At 43.5% G+C, this 22,547-nt stretch overlaps 6 protein-coding genes across 7 annotated transcripts; 4 read left to right on the top strand and 2 right to left on the bottom strand.

Annotated features, from left to right (window-relative positions):
* Positions 1-10: 10 nt before the first annotated feature.
* LOC119553652 lies at positions 11-523 on the bottom strand. Its single transcript, XM_037864139.1, has 2 exons — positions 209-523; positions 11-146 (listed from the first exon to the last, which is right to left on the bottom strand). The coding sequence occupies exons 1-2, from the start codon at positions 227-229 to the stop codon at positions 51-53; spliced, it is 117 nt and encodes a 38-aa protein (XP_037720067.1). The 5' UTR covers positions 230-523; the 3' UTR covers positions 11-50.
* A 675-nt stretch (positions 524-1,198) lies between these two features.
* LOC119553651 (chorion protein S18) lies at positions 1,199-2,037 on the top strand. Its single transcript, XM_037864138.1, has 2 exons — positions 1,199-1,323; positions 1,446-2,037. Exons 1-2 carry the CDS (start codon positions 1,309-1,311, stop codon positions 1,947-1,949), a joined length of 519 nt encoding a protein of 172 aa, XP_037720066.1. The 5' UTR covers positions 1,199-1,308; the 3' UTR covers positions 1,950-2,037.
* A 767-nt stretch (positions 2,038-2,804) lies between these two features.
* Positions 2,805-3,459, top strand: LOC119555035 (chorion protein S15). The gene is made up of 2 exons (XM_037866182.1): positions 2,805-2,937; positions 3,010-3,459. Exons 1-2 carry the CDS (start codon positions 2,926-2,928, stop codon positions 3,328-3,330), a joined length of 333 nt encoding a protein of 110 aa, XP_037722110.1. The 5' UTR covers positions 2,805-2,925; the 3' UTR covers positions 3,331-3,459.
* A 661-nt stretch (positions 3,460-4,120) lies between these two features.
* On the top strand, positions 4,121-4,965 carry LOC119555034 (chorion protein S19). The gene is made up of 2 exons (XM_037866181.1): positions 4,121-4,274; positions 4,367-4,965. Exons 1-2 carry the CDS (start codon positions 4,260-4,262, stop codon positions 4,877-4,879), a joined length of 528 nt encoding a protein of 175 aa, XP_037722109.1. The 5' UTR covers positions 4,121-4,259; the 3' UTR covers positions 4,880-4,965.
* A 1,428-nt stretch (positions 4,966-6,393) lies between these two features.
* Positions 6,394-7,137, top strand: LOC119555427 (chorion protein S16). Its single transcript, XM_037866796.1, has 2 exons — positions 6,394-6,805; positions 6,977-7,137. Exons 1-2 carry the CDS (start codon positions 6,469-6,471, stop codon positions 7,060-7,062), a joined length of 423 nt encoding a protein of 140 aa, XP_037722724.1. The 5' UTR covers positions 6,394-6,468; the 3' UTR covers positions 7,063-7,137.
* Positions 7,138-7,517: 380 nt separating this feature from the next.
* LOC119555426 (paramyosin, long form) lies at positions 7,518-20,757 on the bottom strand. 2 transcript variants are annotated; one of them, XM_037866792.1, is made up of 9 exons: positions 20,403-20,757; positions 19,731-19,787; positions 17,755-17,841; positions 17,524-17,690; positions 14,942-15,813; positions 14,457-14,584; positions 14,275-14,387; positions 9,245-9,860; positions 7,518-8,676 (listed from the first exon to the last, which is right to left on the bottom strand). In XM_037866792.1, exons 1-9 carry the CDS (start codon positions 20,523-20,525, stop codon positions 8,200-8,202), a joined length of 2,640 nt encoding a protein of 879 aa, XP_037722720.1. In that variant the 5' UTR covers positions 20,526-20,757; the 3' UTR covers positions 7,518-8,199. The 2 variants fall into 2 exon arrangements, with proteins under 2 accessions (XP_037722720.1, XP_037722721.1); XM_037866793.1 differs by lacking the exons at positions 14,275-14,387; positions 14,457-14,584; positions 14,942-15,813; ... (2 more) ...; positions 19,731-19,787; positions 20,403-20,757 and adding exons at positions 12,049-13,127; positions 13,751-13,858; positions 13,930-14,065.
* Between the last annotated feature and the right edge of the window lie 1,790 nt (positions 20,758-22,547).

The raw sequence follows: 22,547 nt of genomic DNA on the forward strand, positions 1-22,547 counted from the left end.
ACCGTTCGAATTGTATGCATTGCTCTTCGCTTGTTTATTGATGTCTCATCTTAACCCCGCCGCCCGCAACCGCAATTATCGCTGTCCAAGTGATCTGCTCCCATCTGCACAGCAGCCAGTACCAGCAGCACAGCCAAGTTCAGGATCTGCAGACAGATATAAACGTTAATGTAATCATCGCGATGAACCCATAATCAGCCCATCTCACCTTGCAGCGCAGACTACTCATTTTGTAAGCGTTTGGAGCCAGTGTTTCTGAGCTGGTCTTCGGCAGCTCGGCTCTTATAAAGTCTGAGGGCCCTGGCCCAAACGTGTCGTTTATCTAGATTAGACTCAGTTAAATATCTTGTTCAACAAGCTAGCTATATCGGACTTGTGATGGATGTTCAGATCCGTCAATCTTGGCTTGAGGTTTCAGCCGACTCACTTTTGCATTACATGGCGAATGCTGTTACTATTTAATATTTATCGTGTCGTTTGCTAGTTTCAGTTCCCAGTCTTATAATAACATTTTTACTTAATTCCTAAGAGCAAAGCAACTAGCTTAAAGACCAATAAAGCAATCTTAAAGAGAAAATGCATCCGGAGAAAGATCGTTTTCATCAGTCTTCTGGCTGCTGGGGCCCTGAGCCTGGCCCACATCTAAATAATTCATTATTCATTATTAAACGTTTGCGCCCGCCCATAAGCCATTCAGAATTTGTGTAGCGTAGCGCCACTTGAATATTATTAAAAGCTTAGCGCGGCAATTTGAAAAGTCGAACGGTTAAGTGTTTATAATTTTATTGTAATTTTATCTCAATTTTTTTTGCTTTTGTATATAAATTCTACCAACGCAGCAGAAAGTACAGGCCATTGCCTTGGGTTCAGTGTGTCACTGAAAATCGGTGTCAAGCTCTTGGCACCGTGGGGCAAATTGGCTCGAATGGTGGTCGAAACTATGTGGATATGGAGCACGAAGAGTCATGCTCTGGGAATCTTACGTAATGGGGTCTCGTCTCCGGTAGACGATGGCGTAAGCACAGACGCCTGCTATCTGGACCGGGGGCCGAATTGAGAGCCAGCTTTTTGGCCAGAGTGGATTTTTGCCTGGCTGCACGTCTCCGGCGGCGTCTCCAGATTGCCGGACAAAGAGCTGAGACCTGGAGCTGTGTCTCCGGGAACGGGAACCCCGAGAGCCAAAACTTGCATCATATTCGTCACGTAAGCGTTTGGCGTCTGCCTGGATCTGGTATAAAAACAAAACAGTGCGCCAAAATAAGACATTAGTTACCTTCGCACCGATCAACTAAGCAACTCAGCCTCAGAATGATGAAGTTCATGGTGAGTTATTATTTCTAATAATATTTCTATCAAATGAGTAGAACATTCCGTTTTATCCTGGACATATAATATCATTAAATATAACTTCAAAACTTATTAATTATTTTTCTTTGATCCCTTAGTGCATCTGCCTCTGCGCCATTGCCGCTGTGTCGGCCAACTCCTATGGACGTCCCCGTGGTGGATACGGTGGTGCCCCAGTTGGTGGCTATGCCTACCAGGTGCAGCCCGCTCTGACCGTTAAGGCCATCGTTCCCTCGTACGGCGGTGGATATGGTGCACCCCAGGGAGGATATGGCGGTGCCTACGAGTCGGCTCCCGTGGCCCTGGCCCCGGCCTACAGCGGAGCTAATGTGGGACCTTCCTACTCCGGCTCCGGCTACGGTGGTGCTCCGCCAGTCGATGCCCAGGCCATTGCCCTGGCCAAGCTCGCCCTGGCCGCGCCCAGTGCCGGAGGTCCTCTGCTCTGGAAGGAGGCTCCCCGCCACGTCCAGCCCGTGTACCCACCCGTCAGCCACGCACCCCAGCAGTACGGACACAGCGAGAAGGTCAGGGGCGGCTCCGCAGCGGCTGCTGCCAGTTCCGTGGCCGCCGGCAACCAGGGTTCCAAGAGGCCCAGCTACTAAGCGCGAATACCATGAACAGTGAATCAGAAACCTACCTATCCATAAGGAACTAGGCCATAATAATAAACGGCAATCATCGAGACTTAAATTTTTTAGTGAATTTTTATTCTTTCTGGGGCTTGAACTTGTGGTCAAGAACTTGGCTCTGCAAATCTAAGCTGAATTGGCACTGACTTAAGTTTTATGCAATGCCATATGATACTTTGAGCCAGCAAAAATTTATTCGTCTGCGAATTAAATGAAAAAGTCGGCAGCAGACTTGAAGAAAGTTTTGCTTTAAGATTGAAGTGGAAAAATTAAAAACGTTAAAATACTACTTTAGTACAATTCGTATATCATTCATTTTTTAATACAACTGGTTAAAATTAAAGGACGGGGTTACTTGCCTTCAGATTTGATGAATATTATAATGATAATAACTAATAATGTAATGGTTATATTCGATATTTAGTAAATTAGATGCTCATTTTTTTCCATAACAGTTAATAATAGGCCTGTTAAAATATTTTTAAGGGTAACCCGGTTTAAACCAGTTTTAGAAGAATATGAACTCAGTCTAAGCCATTTCCGGGCACAACCGCCCTGTGCTTACAGGAACGTGAAAAACAGAAGTTTCATTACAACAAATTTGGAAGAATATTTAAAATGGTCGCGTTCGTGGGTCCCAATTGAGAGTCGCGTGTTTTTGGAACTATCAAGACCCAAACTCAACTCAAGTCCGGTAGAATGGCACATCGCGTAACCAAGCGATGTTATAATGGCCAGACAACGAGTAAATGGAAGTACATAAATCAAATGTGAGTATATTCCAAGCCGGGGTAATTATGAAATACCACTTCTGGACTGAAACAGAGCAATTTTTGTATATAGGTCACGTAAATATCCAGTCTAATTTTTGTGTATAAAAGCGGGGCTTTCTGGTCAGTAAATCATAGTTTGATTGATTACCCCAAACCAACAAAACTAAGCACTCACCATGAAGTACCTGGTAAGTTGTGGGAACCCACGAAAAGGAAGGGACAGCCAGCTAATCCTTGGGATTTCTCCATTCTACCCCTAGATCGTATTTGTTACCTTCGCCCTGTTCGCCTACATCAACGCCAGCCCAGTGTACGGCAACCGAGGAGGACATGGTGGTGGCTATGGTGGTATTCCGCGCGTCGTCTACGAGGAGGTTCCTCTTTTGGCTCCCCGTGGATACGACAACTATCCCCGCAGCCTGCGATCGGAGGGTAATGGTGGCAGGGCCGCCGCTGCCGCCGCCGCCGCCGCCGCAGCCGTGAATCCCGGCAGCTACCGCCAGTACGCCGTTCCCTCCTACGAGATCGACGGTGGACGCGGCATCGAGTTGGGACGTGGCTACGGACCCGTAGGATACTAATTCCCCCTTCCCCGGCACCGAATCGAACTATCTACCCCTTGTTCAAGTTCTCGAGTGGCTGTCCCAGCGAAACCCTGAGAATCGACCAATAAAACCAACCTGAACGCAATGGAAAACATCGAATCAAAATCCATATTGCCTTTTTTATTGTGACATACTTTTTAGCGCAATGGGGTTAAAGACTGTTCCGGGGTAATATTATACCAGACACCTGAGCTGAGCTTTAAGGTCGGGCTGAAATAATAATATTAAAATGGATCACTCTCCCAGGCAATTTAACTATTGAAAATAGGGTGTGAGTTGAGCATAAACTATGGCTCCATTTTGTAATGTTTTATAAACTAATTTGAAATATTTTTTAAATATCGTTAAGTTGGTAAACCAATATTGGTGGAAACTATTAAGAAAATGTCTCATACAATTTTAGTAAAATTTCTTAGTTAAAGTCAAAAGTTATTACATCTTCAGAGGTAGTGCGCCTATAAAAATATAATTTCATACTTAAGTTAAGATCAATTACAAACAGCAATACCACTTTATTTAAAGGCACGTTGGATCATCCCCTAAACCGTCTGCGTTTACTCACGCAACCATAATCCAGCATTATTTTCGGTTCCCGTTGGACCATCTGCATCTGCCACCCCCCACGAAGGTCGACCGCCAAATGTCGGCGATACGAACAACCTGCTCAAGCCGAAGCGAGCTGAGCGTGGAGCCCCGATATCTGGCTAGGAAAAGCTAGAAATCCACAGAAAGTTCCCCAACAAGCTGGCCGAGAAGAGACGGCGAAGCCAGCTCTTGAGCCGTGATAAATTTCTGGGCGAGATCACGTTTCGAGTGCAACAATATTTTTGCTTATATAAAGAAGTGTGCTTGGCCAATTAATATGTTAATTCTGCCAACTGTGCCAAAACCCATACATCATAGCCATGAACAAGTTTGCTGTAAGTATTGATGGTGTCCCTGAAGAGTGTTTCCATTTCCACATCCATTTTTTCGAACCAAGGCTAATTGCGGAATATTCCTGATTTTCTAGACTTTCGCAGTCATCTTCTGCGCCTGCATCGTGGGCAGCTGTTATGCCAACTACGGTGGCCAGCAGAGCTACGGACCCCGAGGATCCTATGGTCAGGATAGCTCCGCTGCCTCGGCTGCCAGTTCGGCGGCTGCTGCCGGAAGCGAGGGTCAGCTGAGGGGTTATGAGCGCCCCGTGGAGATTATTGCCGGACCCCGTGCCAGCTATGCCCCCGAGATCCTGCGTCCCGTCCAGATAAGCGGAGGATATGGTGTAGAGCGTCGTGCATACGGCAATGGTGGAAACTACCGTCGCGCTGCCTATGGACCCCGCTGGACCGTTCAGCCCGCCGGAGCCACCCTCCTCTATCCCGGCCAGAACAACTACAAGGCCTACGTTTCGCCCCCGGAGTACAGCAAGGTGATCCTGCCCATCCGTCCCGCCGCTCCCGTGGCCAAGCTCTTCATCCCCGAGAACCAGTATGGCAACCAGTACGGCAGCCAGTACGCTGGACCCCGCAGCAGCGGCTACTAGGCGCATACTTGATCTTGAGCCCGCCAACCGGGCGGATACTTGATCTCAGCCTGATCAGTGTACATAATAAACCAGAGGAATGAAAATCATAATATTTTTGACTTGTTTTTTGGGGCGAATTAGTTCTTATATCTAAAGAAAACAAATTTCGGCAGCTGCAGCAGCTGTTCAGAACGGTTGGGGTAAAAAATTCATTTGATTGCAGCTCCCATCGGGAATGTGTTTGAGTGGCTCGGCGGAAACGTGCTCCGGATTTGCTTGCCCCGGATTTGCACTCGCAAATCACTCACCTTAGTGTCAGAACCATAAACATTCAATTACCTATTGTGCCAGTCAGTCAATTATCTTGTGGCTGGAAAGCGTTACAGTTGAGTTCGCCGATTCGATTTTCTGGCTGGTAAGCAAACACATCTGCTGAGTTGTTTGCGGCCGAACTCTTGGCCAAGAGCTTCAATGCTGCTGGCCAGCGCTTGACATTCGAGTCGAGCGGTGATTCACGGCAAGAATTCTTGGCCCGAGTGCGGCACAGTTCTTGGGAAAAGTTTGCTTTAAAATTGGATCACTGGGTAGCGGCATTTTAAAGAAGAATATTTCGATGGAAACTGCTTATCAAGAAAAAAATAAATTTCAAAGCAAGTTTACCATAATTTACTAATTAATTATATTCTTATTATAAATCACAGAAAATTAATAAATATGATTTACTTATTTATTTTATGGTTAGTTTATTTTACTTAGCTGATAATAAAATAATGTTGTTTTTATTTGATATACCAAAAGACAATCTTGGAATTATTAATAAACAATTAGATTTCAGTATATATATATAAATTTAAATATATATTGGTTCCTACTATAGCTCTCATATAATATTTGAGATCTTCTTAATAAACGTCACGGTAAATAAGAAATAATATTTGGGTAGGTATTTTAGCTGTAGTTGGGTAAATGGAAATTCTGGATTTTAAGATGTGTCTGCATAATCCTGACCCATATATTCCTATGAAGAACTGAGATCTTGATTCATAATCCATTTAGAACCATCTTAAACCCAGGTATCGAATGAGTTTCGTACAGTTCAGCGACTTGGAGCCCTTTCAGGTTCCGGTTCATGTTCATTGATCACTGGTTTAACCCCACTCGGCCCGATTTACGATGCGTGCATGGGCCGGATCGCAATGGAGTACGGCCAAAGCCCCGATACCGCACACACCAGAAGCGAACGGAGCGTGCCGAGCAGGGGGAAGTTGCTATCAATGGAGCAGCTTCTCGGGGTTCCCGGGGTCTCTTGCACCACCGCAATTTGGCGCGCAATTTCAATGAGCATAGAAATTGGAGACGATCCCGGGGCCTTATCGCCCTGGGCGAGAGACGGAGGGGTTGGGAGATGCTGGCGCTGGCGGCCCCCCGAAAGTGACTGGTCATCGAGCTGGTTTGGTCACGTCTGGTGAGCTCACAAATCGCGGAGCAGCTCAAATGGTGTTGCTATAAAAGCAATTTGGACACACGCTCTGGTTAATTAGTTTTCGAAACGGTCCGTTCCTCGCACCACTGCCAAATACCCAATCCAAGATCCCCCAAAAACCAAAATGTCCGCCACTCTGCGCCTTCTCTGCCTGATGGCCTGCTGCGTTGCTTTGACCGTTGCCAATCGGCCACAATACGGTGCATCCGGACACGGCTCTCCCAGGTACGGAGATGTGGTCAAGGCAGTCGAGACCGCCGAGGCCCAGGCCTCCGCCCTGACCAACGCCGCCGGAGCAGCTGCCTCCGCTGCCAAGTTGAACGGCGCCGACTGGAATGCCCTCAACCAATATGGATGGGAGCAGGGCAGGCCGCTCCTGGTCAAGCCCTTCGGACAACCTCTGGACAACCTCTACGCCGCCGCCCTGCCACCGCGCTCTTTCGTGGCCGAGATCGATCCAGGTGGGTTAATACCTAATCACTTATGGGGGTCATAAACGGATTACATTGGGTTCCCAACAACAAAATGAAAAATCCATCAAATAACCCTATTCAATTAGTTAGATCAATAATATAACTTCATAATACCTTATATAACCCATACTTACTGTTTCCTCTATCTCTACTTTTCAGTCTTCAAGAAGAGCCACAACGCCGGAGCTTACGGCGAGAAGGCGGTTCTGAACACGGAATCCAAATTGGGTGTGGTTGCCATCTAAGAGCTTGGATTGTATAGCTCCAAAAGTGTTAATAAATAGTGATAGCTTAAAGCGAAATACACGGTTGAAAATTCATTTTATAGGTTGGGAAACCATTGCTTGGGCTGAAGTGGAAAGTATAATAATACTGAATATAAATCATGGAGTTTATACCATGAGCCTTATGTATTATATGATCGTTTTTTATGCAAAAACCTGATAGTATATTGAAGAATTGGTATAAGAATTCTTATTTCAAAGAAAGATACTCATTTACCAACATGTAAAAGCTTAGTGAACTCAATCATTTTCGACAACTCTTTTAATCCCATCTTGAAGTCTAATTTCTCATATCATCCCTGTTACGCAGCTCACTCCCCGTTAGTAAAATTGATCTTCACTTATAATTTCTTATTTGTTATTATTATGAATAGAATTTCATTTTTATTGCAAGATACAAAGTAAAAAATGTGAAATTTGCTCAGTTTTGTTGATGTTGATTTAATGTAAAATTCAAATTCGTTACGAGCACACAGAAATTTACCTACTAAACATAAAGTGAACTAAAAACAAATAGTAGAAGCGGTTGTAACTCGGTTAACTCGATGCTGCGGTGGCGTGCTTAGTGGGATCTCGGTGACGATTATCATTTCCATTTCGTGTTTTGGTATTATATTAATTTTCAAATGGGCTCCATCAAACGTTATTGTTCAGCCAACTCTCGTGTTCTCTCTCTCTCTTCTCTACGCATAAGTGTATCGTATGTGGTATATATCTCTATCGCTAGCAAAACTCTGCCAAGTTTTCGTTGATTTGTTTTTATTTTGTTTTTAGGTATTTCAGGTTCATTATTTTAATTAAATTACATGAACTTCAAAATAGTATTATTATTATAAAGATAGGATGTGTAGTGTTATGTATTTATAGTGTGTAGCCTATACGAGCCCCCGCCGAAGTCCACTGGGTTCTTGATCGCTGCCACGGCGTTGGGGATTGACAAAAAAATTTAAATTATAAAAACTTTCTCACGCAATTCTCGTTCTGTTCCTGCACTCTGAACTCTCCACCCGATGATCTTCTTCGGTTCGGTTCCGTTCGGTTTGGTTTGGTTCGCGTTTGATAATGAAATGATATCGGTGCGGAGCGTTGCGTGGCGCTCTATTCGGTGATCGTCCTTGTGGTCTCCTGGATGTACACCTGGGATCCGGGCACCGTCGAGGTGGTCACGAACGTGCGGTGCTTGGCGCGGATGATGTTCAGGCTGGACTCGGCGGTATCGGCACGGTCCTCGGCAGCCTCCAGCTCGCGCTGGAAGCGGCGCACCCGGGTGGTGGTCTGCTGGGAAACACCCTCCTGCTCGGACAGCTGGCGGCGGTAGATGTTGATCTTGGCAGTGGACTTGTCCAGCGCGTCCTGCAGCAGGATGATGTTCTTCTGGTCCTCCTCGCACTGCACGATCACCTCCTTGACGGTGCGCTCCTTCTTGCGCAGGATCTTGATGGTCTCGGCGTGGCGGCGCTTCTCCTCCTCCAGCTCCAGCTCCAGATCGCGGATGCGGGCCTCCAGCTTGCTGATGATGCGCTTGCTGCCGGCAACGGCGTTCAGCTCGACCTCCTCCAAGCGGATGGACAAGTTCTGAAGGAGGATTAGGGGGATTATAAATAAGGATTAGATGGATTCAATGCAAAGAATTATTAATAATAACCAGTAATGGTTTTAAACAAATTTCTGACACAAAATAATATATTACAGATACTGTAACTTTAAGTAATGATATTATCGTAATCTTAATCTTAACCAGTATTCTTTCAAATAAAATTAATCTTAAATTTGATACTTAATACGAGAGAACCCTGATACTCTAAGAATTTTTAAGACGATTTTTAATCCAATCAATCCGAATGTTGTTAAAGATTTATGTACTACACCCGATAATAATGATCTCATGATCTCTACCACTTGTTATATCCAAAATTTACGAATTTCTGTAACTTTGAGTAACTCTATTATCTTAACATTGATCTTAAAATGAGAGACAGCATAGAATCCCAATGGATTTTTCAAATGATTTGTAAATAATATCTTATTATCTTAAAATCTGTTCCAAATCTGAGTGTATAGACCGATAATAATAATAACTGATAACTTAAATACTGATAATAATAATATAATAAAAAAATCACAGAAAATACTCAAAACCCACCTTGACTTCGACTTCCAAGGACTTCTTGATGGTCTCCAGCTTAACGATGCGCTCCTGCTCCTCATGCACCTGCTCGACGACGTGCTTGAGCTCCACCGACACCTTCTGGTAGCGCTCGTCGCTGATGCGCAGCTCCTTGGACACCTCCTCGTAGTCGGAGGCCACCACAGAGAGCTCCTGCTCCAGCTTGGACTTGATGGAGACGAGGTTGACGTTGACGGTGGTCAGCTCGTTGATGCGGGAGGCGGCCTCCTCGTACTGGAGCTCCACGGTGCGCTTGGCACGGTTGGCGCTGTCCAGGTGGGAGCGGACCTCCTCCAGCTCTCCGTTCAGACCGGCCAGACGACGCTGGGCGACGGCGTACTGGTCCAGGGTGGCCTGCAGCTGGCGCTGAACATCCTCGTAGTGGGCTTGCAGTTCGGTCAGCTGCAGCGACTGCTTCTTGATCACCTTCTGCAGATCGATGTTGGTCTTGTTGGCCACATCCAGGGACATCTCCAGCTCGGTGATCTGGATCTGCAGCTTCTTCTTGATGCGGGTCACCTCGGTCTTCAGCCGGGTCTCCGCCTCGATGACGCGGGCATTGAGCTGCTCGATCTCGATCGAGGTCTGCTTGCTAAGGGTGCATAAATTGACATTAGAATTGGGGTTAGAATTATCCCAATAGTGCGGCTATTGATATCAAGAAGTAGCCCCTTCAGAAATGCACCAGTTTACCTCTCAATGACCCTCCGATGTTTCGCTTTGCTGGCTCTATTTTTGGCCCCAATGGCTGACCCACAATTTGCGCATTTTCGCCCCACTCAGCACCACTCAACCACTCAACTCAGGTGCTCTGGCATTGTCAAAAATGTTTCATTGTTTCGCTGGTCGCTGCATTTGCGAATTTCTGTGTATTTTTACGCATGATAAAGACATCGAACTTGTCACAAATAGCTTGGGTTTACATGCCAAACTATTTCGCGAAAACAGTTCCTTTTCCCCTCCCTTAAATTTTATTTTGTTTTTGGGGTAAGTGCATCATGCGTCTATTCTTGGGCGTAGGTGCTTTTGATGCCAACTAAATTTGAGAAGTGTTTGTATTTCTGATACCCTACCTGATTCACTTTCTAATTTCATTCTAACAACAGGTAACATTTGATTTAATTACTGACTATGTAGTTCTATTTTGGATCGGTAATTATAGAAGCAGTATAACTCAGTACAGCATATTTACTGCATTTTACTGAATTTTTTAGGTAATGCTGTTATAATAAATCTATAAATCTTATAATGTATATTTTACCTTTGGAGAAACTACATTATATTTTGTAAAATCACTATCGTAACTTTTCTGCCCAGTAATATCATAAAAAAATGTTAACGATACTGACATTTTTAGCCAAAATATTCTAAATCCGATGATCTTTTAGTTTAGTTGAATACTATGTTTTCTTAGAAAAGCCCATGTGTAGGTTACTTAATCTGAAAATCGTGTGTGTGCTCATCGCTGTCGCTTTGCCAAGGTATTTGGTATGTCTTAGCTAGAAAACTTAAGTATTCCCATTTAGATTTTAATTTTTCCCTGCCATTGTTTTCAATGTTTACGCAAAAATATTCGCTGGGTCTTATGTTGTTTTTTTTTCGCCGCCTTTTCTTCTGATTGTTTTTGCTGTCATGCGCATCAGTTTTCTTCGGATGAAAATAAAATAAGTCTCGAACTTGAAGGACAAACTCACAACAATAGTTGGTCCGACCATCTACGCGCAAATCGGATTGACAGCCTCGAAATTTCTGAGGTGCGGGTGCGAAATATGATAGGTTTGGGTAAAAGTCGCTTTTTCAAGGGAAAGTGAAGAATAAATTGGCTGTTGGGCTACCTGGTCTTTTAGCTATACTATTAAAATAAAAATAACAACATTTATTGTTAAGTACTATCACTTTCACTAAGATGCAGCAAAAACTAACTCTGTCTCAGCTTCTGGTATTAATAAAGTTCCGAATTCCTAATTTTTCTATACCTAACATAATAAATCCAACATTTTTCTTCATAAACCTCCTACAGAGTTTATAATTAATTGGCGAATTGCTGGCGATTTTCTGCAATTAGCCGTGGTCAAATATTCCGCGCATAATTCCGCATAAATAATTTACAGAAGACTGCCCAACAGACACAATAAAAGAAGCGGCCAACATAGTGAAACAAAACAAGACCGCAGTTCGCGAAAACTCTTGAAACAAAAATACATTTTGTGCCAGACGAGGAAAGACAAATAGACAAATTGAAATGGCAAATTGCTGGGTCGGGGGAGGAGACTCTAGGATGCGCAGACAAAAAATTGAGCTGCAATTCAAAAATGTTCGCATTTATTCAAATTGCCCGGATGGGAACGGAACTACACAGAGAAACAGAACGATCCACTTGATATGATCTGAATATGGATCTTTAATATTATCGAGATGGAAATATTGATGCACTTTGTATCTTTAAATAAAAAACTATTTGTTGAATTAAAATATTACCAAAAATAAGATCTTTCAAAAATCATATATTTGATTTTCAAAAGGATTTCCTATCTCGTTTGGTACTCTTTAAAACCAAGTGTTAAACACTTTGGATCATCAAAAAATATTAAAAAGTTCCTCTGTTTGAAAACTAATATATCGAATGAAGATGAGAGCGAAGGGGGGAATTGGGACAGGCATTGGGATAGGGTTAGGGACCTCGGACCTAGTGCTGCCAATACACGTAGGTATAGTCCTTGAGCTTGGGATGGGTGCGCATGACCTTGCGACAGATCCAGCACTTATCCTCTATACCGCACCTGCTATCCGCGTAGAACTCGACCGTCCGCTGATTGAGGGTCGACAGCTGGCGCTTCACGTTGTGGAGCGATGAGGAGACACGGTGGTCCAGTTTGTCCACCAACCGGTCGTCCATCAGCTCGATGTGGAGCGCATGGGCGCGCAATTGCCCATCGAGGGGGGAGGAGGATCGCGAACGGGCCCGCGATACGGCCCGACTCGAACGAACCAGGGTCTGGGAGATATAGTCCTCCTCCTCCTTCTTGGCCGTCTTGATGTTCCTCTCCGATTCGGAGAGCAGCGCCTGGGCAATGGCACTGGCGGACTTGCCGCGAATCGAGCGCTTAAAGTCGTCCGACATTTGATCGACCTCGTTATCCAATTCAATCTTACGGATGCGCTGCAATATCTTTAGGGTGTCGCGTTTGATCAGATCCTCGAGCTCCTCCTGACGGCGGCGGCGGCGCTGGCGCGATCTTTCGACAACTGTGTCCGGTTCAAGGTGCTTGGCCACTCGCGATGCGTCGACCAACTTTTGTACACTGAACGGCGAGCGTTTCTGGGCCCGAAAGCTAAGCAATATCTCGTCGGCCCGAGCGGCGCAGGTGCGCGACAAACGGACGATCTCGTCGGCGTTATATTGTCGCACCGCATTCGAGGGGCGGTACTGCTTGAGGCCCCTTTCGCTGACCCACGGCAGGTGGGGTTTCTTCACCTCCAGACCCTTGGCCTTGGCATCCAGATAGTCCAGCATGGGCTGGTAGAAGTTCATGGTGTACCCATAGTTATCCTCGTAGGTGGTGGTTGCCGGACGGAAGCGGGAGGGTCTTTGTTTTAGGGCTAAAGCCATGATTCTTCGGGACTAGGAAGGGTATTTTTCAGGGGTGGGGGGGTGTATGGTCTTCTAATGGGTATGTGTGACTTTTCTTAAGAGTACTCTAATTAAAGCTACAACTGTGGCCGCCTCTGTGTCGCCTTGTCGCCTCGGTAGCCTATGTAGCCTCTGTAGCTTCGGGTCTCTTGGGTTCTCCTCGGTTGGCAGCAGTAGCAGTTGCTGCTGCTTTGCAAATAATTCTTTTTTTTCAAATTTGTCGAAAATCTATAAAAAGATTGCATTTCGTTCGTTCAGCTGTTGGCATCGGGCAAGGTATGAGCATAATGACGACAATAACATCATCATTATCATCATCATTTGTTGGCAGTCAATGTGCGGCTATGATTGATTCATTTTGGCAAGGAGCTCATAGACAATGTCATAATAGCCAGGCATTTTATGCAATAGTCGTGGAAGACACAAAAGATCTAGGGAAAGTTATCAACAAAAGAGCTCAAAAGATCTTTGAAGGAAATTGGAGGTTTACTTTAATTTAAAATACAATCTTAGGATGGATTGTAATTTATCTCATCAATTCTTATAGCGTTTTTCAAAATGTATTAAATTGAAATAACAATCGTACAAGATAATCCATAGTTCAATGATCACTGTAGAAATGCTTACTCACTTATATCGAGTGCCAAAAACATTTCACAATATCACTGAATCAGAGGAAAAGTCTTTAAAACTTGATCTTATCCGAGATTAGTAAAAAGATAATGGTAATTATAGCACTCATTTTAAGAAACCGAATATCATAAGTCTTTGCCAGATCTTAGATCTTTTCAATCACTGCCAAGCACTGACCACCAACTGGAATTATATATCATATCATGCCGCAAACGTACCTCTTGCTCAAGAGCCACTCTTGATGTCGAATGTTTTCTCAATGAGATCTTTCGGTTTTCAATAACGAACCCACTTTGATTGTGTAATAGCAGCAACTGCGCAATTTTCTGCGGGAAATTCAATAGGGTTTTTATAAGAAATCCATATAATTTCGAAAACCATATGAAAGGAAACCCACTTCTTGAGCTGAGCCTGTGAACCTTCTGTGGGAACAGGATCTTTCGCCTGGCTTCTGAATAGAAAACTAATGCCGTTGCTTTGTGCGCGACTAAAGAACTCGAACTGATTGCTAATTGCTAAATGGGTCAGTTCACTATCAATTGTGTTGGCAGTGAAAAGCGATTGCGAATCAATCGAATGATTTCCCCTGCGGGCCTTGAGGGGTGTTTATTTTTTTGGGGACTTCCGCTTTGGCAGGGGAAGCGACATCTTATCGATGGACCTTCGTCTGTTGTCGCTGTCAATTGAGAGGCAGGGGCGTGGGGCTACTTCCAACAGGGGGGTTTACTGATAAGTGACTTACCGAATGGCCTCAATCTCCTCATCCTTCTCGGCCAGACGACGCTCGGCGTCGTGGCGGTACTGGTTGAAGTCGGCGGCCAGGCGCTGACCACGCTGTTCCTCAGCCTTGCGGCCCTGGAAGAATATTAAATAATATATTTGAGTTATAGGAATAATATAGGTAAGTTTTTTTTCGCAACTTACAGCCTCGGCTTCCTTGTAGGCAGCGGTAAGTTCATCACGCTCGTTCTCCAGGCGACGCAGCTCCAATTCCAGTTCGTGCAGGCGGCGGTTCAGTTCGTTGATGGCACCCTTGGCCTCATGGAGATCATCTGGGGGTTTTGGGATGAATACGGATTTGTAAGTATTGCAAAGATAATATTAACTTTTTTAGTATTTCAAGGACCTATTTTTAAATTTCATGTTGAGGTTCTAGTTTCTTATATTTTAGAGAATGTTAACCTGAAGTTAAACTGTTCAGGAAGCCAACTTTACTTTGTCATCGTGGTTTTAATTTTACGAAACAGAGAGGTCACCACTCGAATCATTTGGATAAAACCTAACATGATATTGAGAAACTAATTGTTTACGAAACAACAATTTAACCCAATTACAAAATTTAACCTGACATTGAAAAATCGGCCCTTAGTACATTTAAAAAGCTTCAAAATATAGGATCAGTAACCCACCTCCCAGTTTCTTGTTCTCGCGGACCAGCTGGTTGTTGTTGTCCTTGACCTTGTCCAGTTCGTGGACGGTGCGGACGAGGTCGGCGTGCTTGTTCTTCAGGTCACGCTGGCTGGTCTCGTACAGGATGATGGTCTCATCCAGACGGCTCTTCAGCTCCACATTGTGCTTCTCTAGGGTGTTGACCGACTTGGTCAGCTCCCGGCAGCTGTTGTTGGACTTCTCCAGATCGATGATGAGCACCTCAACCTCGCTGGCCAGGCGCGTCTTCATCTTCTCCAGATTGTTGACCTTGACGATGAGCGACTCGATGTGCTCCTCCAGCTCGGTGATGCGCACCTGGTACTTGCGACGGATCTCCTCGACCTCCTCGGCGCGGGCGGCCACCTCGGCGCTCCACTTGTTCTGCCAGGAGGCGGCATCGGCATTGGCCTTGACCAACTGACGTTCCAAGTCGATGCGGGCCTCGGACTCCTCCTCGAGTTGACTACGAATCGAGTCCAATTCGATCTCAACCTGATGCAGGGAGGATTCGAGCAGCGAGCGACGACGGTCCTCGTCCTCCAAGCGGCGGCGGGCATCCTCCAGCTGGGAGATCACCTGGCTCTTGGAGAATGAGACCGTGTCGAGCTGGACCTTCAGATCTTGGACGTCCTTGGTCAGCTCAATGTTCTCCTGCGAGAGGCGGGATCGGTGGGAGCTGATGTCGATCACGGTGCGGTTAAGCTCCTCGATCTTCACATTCAGCTCGGAGATCGAGATCTCCAGCTTGGAGATGTGCTTCTCGGACACGATCTTCTCCTTGTTGTAAGACTCGATCTGGGAGAGCAGCTCGTAGACTTCGGTCTGGAATTTAGCCTTGTCCTTCTCGGCTCTGCAAGCATTCGTTTAAAGAGAGGTGGAAAGGTTTCTCCAGTTTAGTTTTTGGGGGTCTCTGATCAAGTTCCCGATACTTAGGCATGGTTTGTGAGATCGGCCGGGCTGTGAATCGCTAGCAAGCTTGGGTGGATCTGCGAGCTTTCGGCCACCGTTCGAAGGTCAATCGAGCGGTGGTCGAAAGCTCAGCAGGCCAAGGGTTAATATCATGTTTGGTCTGCCTGGAAGCAAGCTATGAGAATCGATTGGTAAAATAATAATAGTGCATAGGCTGATGCGCAAATAAAGGATATGTAATGAGAATCAATCTAATCTTATGTGGGTTTCGATGGAACCCATAGGTAATATGTGGTAAATCGATATAATCGATAACTACGGTAACTTTTGTGATTAAAGGAATGAAAAATTTAAAACAATATTTGATTGATGATTTAGGATTGAAGATATTAGCATTTATGATGAATATTATTAAAACAAATACATCATCCTAAGGAAAAGATCGACAAGTACTTTTGACCTGAGTTCCAGAATAGATCAGATAAATTCCATTACATATCGCTTTGATCACTGATCGAATTTTCCATGTGCAATCCGTGGCATTTGCCAGCTTTTCCACCTGTCGGGGGCCAAAATCGGTGCAACCGACCTTTCCCACCCACCAGCTGAAAAGCCAGAAAACGTATCGGATTTCCATAATACTCGATGGGTCGGAGCGGGACAGCAACAAAAACAATCAACACATTTTGTATATGATTCAATCAAAGACATATTTGGGTTGGGGCGTTGGTGCGAGCGAGAGGCAGCGATGCAGGGAGTCGGTGGGAGCGGAACGGCAACACAGCAACAAAGAGCCTCTCTGCTCAAGAATGTGGATGAAAATTTCAAAATTTCTATAAATAAATTTCCGCTCAGAAAGAAAATATGGTATGGGTGGGCATAACATATGGAAGAAAGTTTCGCCAACGAAAGCTTTTCGGGCAAAGCTTTTTTCGAGAGAGCGGGACAGCTGGTTGATCTTCCGACCATCTTTGTCTTGAAACGGAAGTGCGCAAACTCGGGCGCACCTATCTTAAAGGTGGAAATGGAAATCTTATGGATTGCCTAGGATCCTACGTTTGAACTTGAGTTAAGAGAACTATGGCTTAGAATCATAGTAGGTTTTGAATACTATATAAGATGTCTTATCAATGTGAAAAGATCTCATGGGATAGCCTTGAATTGGCAGTCATTTCAACATTCCTGGGCATTTATTTTTGGAAATCGCTCGCTTCGATTTGGAAATATGAGAGGCGGCCAGCAACCGAAAGTTTCTCGAATTTTGCCTATACGTATGGCTTTTCGGCCACAATTTGTGTCAATAGAACTTGCAAGCCATGCAGGTTTATGTTTTCTTTTCATTTTTTTTTATTTTCTCGGTCTGCCATTTCGCATGTCATGGCATTTTGATGAATTGTTTATGATCTGCTTCGATTTCTCTGTTTTTGGGTCAGCGGGGCAGCGCAAGGTTAGCCGTTGTATTGTTGTGTTACTGCACGAGATCTTGAGACATTGAAATGTCCGCGGGCGCCAGCTGACGCCACTTGATCATCATCATTGGGGGTAAATAAATATGTTCTGCGGATGCATGACAGCTCGGGATGGAGATGTTTATGTTTTGGATATGATTTCTGGGTCAATGGATTGGGGGCGTGGATGTTGGTATGCCTACCTAGCCTTGTTTTTCGTTAGGATTTCAACCTGTTCCTGGAAATCCGTGATAATTTCGTTGTGCTTTTTCTTCAAAAGCAAAGTGGTCTCCTCCGACTCAAGATGAACATCCTCAAGCAGCTTGCGCAGCTTCAGCAGCTCAGCGTCGCGCTTGCGGTTGGCTTCAAACTGGGGATTGGTAGAAAATATATATATTCATGGTTATATCTCTAAGATACCATATAGTACTCACTTGATGTTCAGCACCACCCTCGGCCTCCTCAAGACGCTCGGACATCTGGATGACCTGAACGCTGAGATCGGCTTTCTCGCGCTCAATCTGGAATTTTCATAGAAAGAATCCAACATTAGTTAAAAATTCTCTTAGGGACTTTTGTATGTTCTTAAACAAACTATAAATAACCTGCGCTAGCTATGCTCTGTGGCTACTCAAACAGCCCATAATAAAAATTATAAGTCACATTAATCAGTCAAAAATAATTATGCACATGCAACACCTAAAATAACAATGGCATCTTGCCAAGAAATCTTCCACGCAGAGGTGTAGCCATAGTCCGATTGCATCCACGATATATGCGTATATATCTTTTGTGGGCGGCCGCACACGGCTTTCCTATATTGCATTTCCAAAAAGGCATTCGAACATTTTTTCGCTCGAACAGAAACATTTTTGTTCGGTCTTTCGGAATCTAAACATTTGCGAATTTGCCTTTTGTCGACGACCTCGTTTTTGGGCAATTTTGGGAATTGCAATTAAATGGTATTTTATGATATTTATGTGCTAGATTTCTGGTATTTGACGATGTCAGAAGGAATCGAACTCAAATACCTTCGCATGTTTTTCTCGAGGATATATTTGCTTGATAAATCTTTTTTAAATCCCCTACCCAAAAATATGTTAAAACATTTATGTTTATCATAATACCTAGGCGAACATGTGTTTGTCTATTCATTTGGCATAACAAAAAGTTGCCTATAGCCACAAAGGCCACGTAAGTACGGCCGTAAATCCATTTGCGCCATATGTATCTTGTAGATACATGTTTTTTTGCCGCCTATATGCATATGTGGATATGTAGAAAATGTGCCAGGCGGTGTGTGAAGGCTTTTAATGTGCATGAAAATTATTTGATTTTCCCACAGACACACACAGCCACAGATCCACAGATAAATGGGAAGATTTCCCCCAGTGAGCGAGCGAATTTTCCCTCGCAGAGAGTTCCCTCTCTGCCACTGATGATGATGGCTTTTCGGCTTGGCTACTTTATTTTCCTTTCTTCTCTGCTCATATTTTGGTTGTTTTCAAGTTAATCATTCGCTTCTCTGTATTGAATGTCGTGCGCTAATTTTAGCCATTTTGTTCCATATATCGTGAGTGTGTGTTGGGGGGCGTATCTGTGTGCGAGTGCGTGCTAATCCATAAGGCAAAAGTAATTAAATGGTATTTCCAACAAAATATAAAGAACATTCTTGGCCAGCCCATTCCATTCCGGCAAGAGCTCTCCGCATTTTCTAAATTTGTAACGCCCCAAGATCGCCAAGAGGATCGCGCTGAATGAAGTGCACTTTCGGCCTGCGAATTTTCCACTTTTCTTTGGCTTTTCACTCTGTCTTTGCGGCGGCCGCTGTCTTTGCAAAGTCAGGCGAAAAATCATTTATCAATGCTCCGCGAGAAGAAAAAAAGACGGCTAGCGAAAGCGATTGAAGTTCAATGCACATCATTATCATTTACTTTCACACTTTCGGAACTTTGCGAAGGGTAGTTTATTCTTAGACTTGCATTTGTTTGCTGCCTTTTCTATTGGTTCTATCGGTTCTGCTACTTCTGTCTATTTTGATTTTATTTTGGTTTTCCACATATTTTTGCTGTTTTTAGGGTGACATTTGCGAAGCCAGGAAAGTGAAAATTGTTTTCCCTGGCGCTTTGACGTCCATTGCGTCTCAAGGAATGCAGGTTGATCTTTTCTTACTTCCTCAGATATGTCATATCTGCGAAGCTTATTTCATCAGAAAAATAAAGTTCTTAAATTTAATGCAAAATAACAAAATATCCTAATTATATAGATCAATTTATATTATATATAGGACCTAACTCACTTAAAGGGTTTTTTGGAAAAAAAATCTAAAAAAAATCTAATCTAAATCAAATTTTAAGATGTAAAAATATGTAAAACTGTATATAAGGACTTAATTTAATGGATTACTCACCCTTTGACGCAACTCACGTTCAACTTCAAGATCATCTTGGAGCAAACGGATCTTGTCCTGCAAGAAAATGGTGGATACATATTTATTTAGTGTACTCTTTTAGGGGCTCATTATTTCATATTATTTGATTGAGATTTTCATTAAAACACTATTAGCACAGCATTGATTTCTTCACAAATTTTTCTTCGATGTTTTCGTATATATGTGTATCGCTCGGAGGTGGCCATTACATAATTTTTAGCAATGCATATGTATATACAGACACGTATAGATACATATAGACATCTAGAATTTTGCTTCACCGAATTTCTATATTTCCACACACAAGAACGCGGCGAGAACTTAACACACCAATATATATCTACGGTATATATGTGCATTTGATATAGAGTGTAGATGAATTTTTCGGGTTTTTTAGTTTGTTTTTCTTATTTTTTCTTGATTATTTTCTGATTCTTTTTCAGTCTCTACACAGACACCGAAATAAGAGAGAGAAATTCTCGTAGATTTTGAAGAAATTTGGCGCACACGCATTTCGTTCGTATATTCCCTGGTCGGAATTCCTACGGCTTGAGAGGTTAGAAATGGGCGGTACTACTAGAGTGGGGCTTGATTCCAACGATTCCCGACTCCTATACCGACTCCCATACCGATCCCGATCCGAATCCTTACCTCCAAGCGGGAGAGCGAGCTCAGATCCTGGATGTATTCGATGTTCACATCGGCGCCACCGGGTCCGGTGGACGTGGCCCGGTAGGAGTATTTCGAGGAGCGGACAGCCTGCGATGACGACATGTTGCTAGGTCAGATTTTCGATTCTGGTTCTGTAAATTAATTTGCGATCGGTTCGCGTATCTAATATTATGATTTGTATTTCCTCTCAAGCGAAAATCTCTACAGCACCGCACGCAGTTTTGTAGTTGTCACCGAGTCACCGAGAAAATTCGTAATAAACGTCGGAGTAAGGCTGGTGATCTACTGAACAAGAGATCCCGTTGTCGTTCGAATAAAGAGTATTTCGTTGGTTTGGCCGCTGGTCGCTGGTGAATTCGTCTATTTCAACGATTTCTTCGGCTCCCTTCGGCGGTATTCGTGTGCCATCGGCTCTCCTCCGATCTGAGTGGGATATATCTCGAGACATATAGATATCCCCCCGGTGAGTGGGACTTCGAGTGACTTTTCACGCGGCCCGTGTTGTTGTGTTAATTGCTCAGTTGTGTGGAAAATTCTTTGATTTTTCATTTTGGCCGCCGCTTGTGTGAACGCATTTTCACGCTAGTTTGGCTAAGAGCTTGCCCCCTACGAAAATAAACTCAAAAACACGAAGTACGCCAGCTTTTCTTTTCTTTTGCTTACCTGTAATTAGCCTGTGTCATTTGTGCGTTTCATTTTGTGTATCTAGCGTCTGGCCAGAATGTATCTACACATAAATTTTCCCAATTCTCCCTCGTACATATAAGTCATGTTGAAATATTTGGCAACTTCTGCAGATCATAAAGTTCATAATTTATATTTATTGGCTAATTTTGTTGGTTCAGGGGCCTCGGCAATATCTTTTTGTTTGCTTGTACGCTACTGCCAAATCAGTATTCCAGCACGTAGCCCCTTGATAATGGGGTGTATTATGCCCCCAATTCTGGAAGTTTAAGGGGCCGAACTAACTAACTCGTATGATAACGTCCAAATAAAATTACTAGGGTACTCAAATGTTGCTATTTGTTTTAATTAGAAAACCAAATTTATGGAGCTAAAAACTAACTAGTTTCTCAAAATCATTTAGTTATTTGGATTTAATCGGGGGAACCCATATTCATTTTATTGAGATACGGAGGAGATTACCTTTCTAAGCTTGTTTTAAAATAATATTTATTTTTGGTAGTGTTTTGCGAATAAATATTGGCTGTCCTAGATCTCTGATTGATTTTATATTTGTTGAATAATATTGAACAGAGCTGTGTATAACCTCTAGCCAATTATAGGGCCCACAGATATATGCTATGCAGATCTCGATGGCATTACAACATTTTTAAACCTGCTGAAAAATCATAAAAGTGTCAAAAATTTCTATGATATGCTTTTAAAATTATTCGCTAACAGCCAATTAGGATTACAGCAATGTTTTCTAAAAATACTTGACTTTTGGCATCGAAACGTGTTATTCGCCAGCATAAATAAATAACGTAGAGAGCGAAAAAAAGTGTACGAAATAAACAAAAATATACAATTTTGAGTGAATCCTTGGCCATGTGGACAACAGTCTGCTCAACCACAGACAATGCGTTGTCATCTAACAATTGTTGTTCAATGGTCACATAGATGACTGTCTAATAATACGTATATTTTGGCAACTGACGAGGCGCTCCATGTGCCCATAGTAAATGTATATTTTGTAAATAATTTTGTTACATTTCGAGTGGGATTTTGGCTCAGTTGTCCAAAGGAGCCGAAGCTTTTTGAGTGAAAATGTTCATTTTCGAGCGGTTTCCTCCACCTGTGCTCCACACACAAACACACTCTCCTCACTATACTTAAAAATGATTTTTCGCTTATTTTTAGCAACCGAATTTCATGTTATTTCTGCCTTTCTTTTCGGCTTGCTCATAATCGTGTTCATTTTCCACACACATTTCACCTGAGGCCAACACACACAACCAGAGGTCTAGATGGGCTAACCATCCTTGTATATAAGAGCAGTTTTTTGCTCCGTTCGCATCGGTATCTTGTAGATACTTAGCTCTGCCTAGCCATAACTTTATTTATTTTATGCATCCACACATACAATGTTGCCGCTACTCTCTGAACATATATATATAAGTG

The sequence above is a fragment of the Drosophila subpulchrella genome, chromosome 3L, assembly GCF_014743375.2.
Source record: "Drosophila subpulchrella strain 33 F10 #4 breed RU33 chromosome 3L, RU_Dsub_v1.1 Primary Assembly, whole genome shotgun sequence".
NCBI classification, from domain to species: Eukaryota; Metazoa; Arthropoda; class Insecta; order Diptera; family Drosophilidae; genus Drosophila; species Drosophila subpulchrella.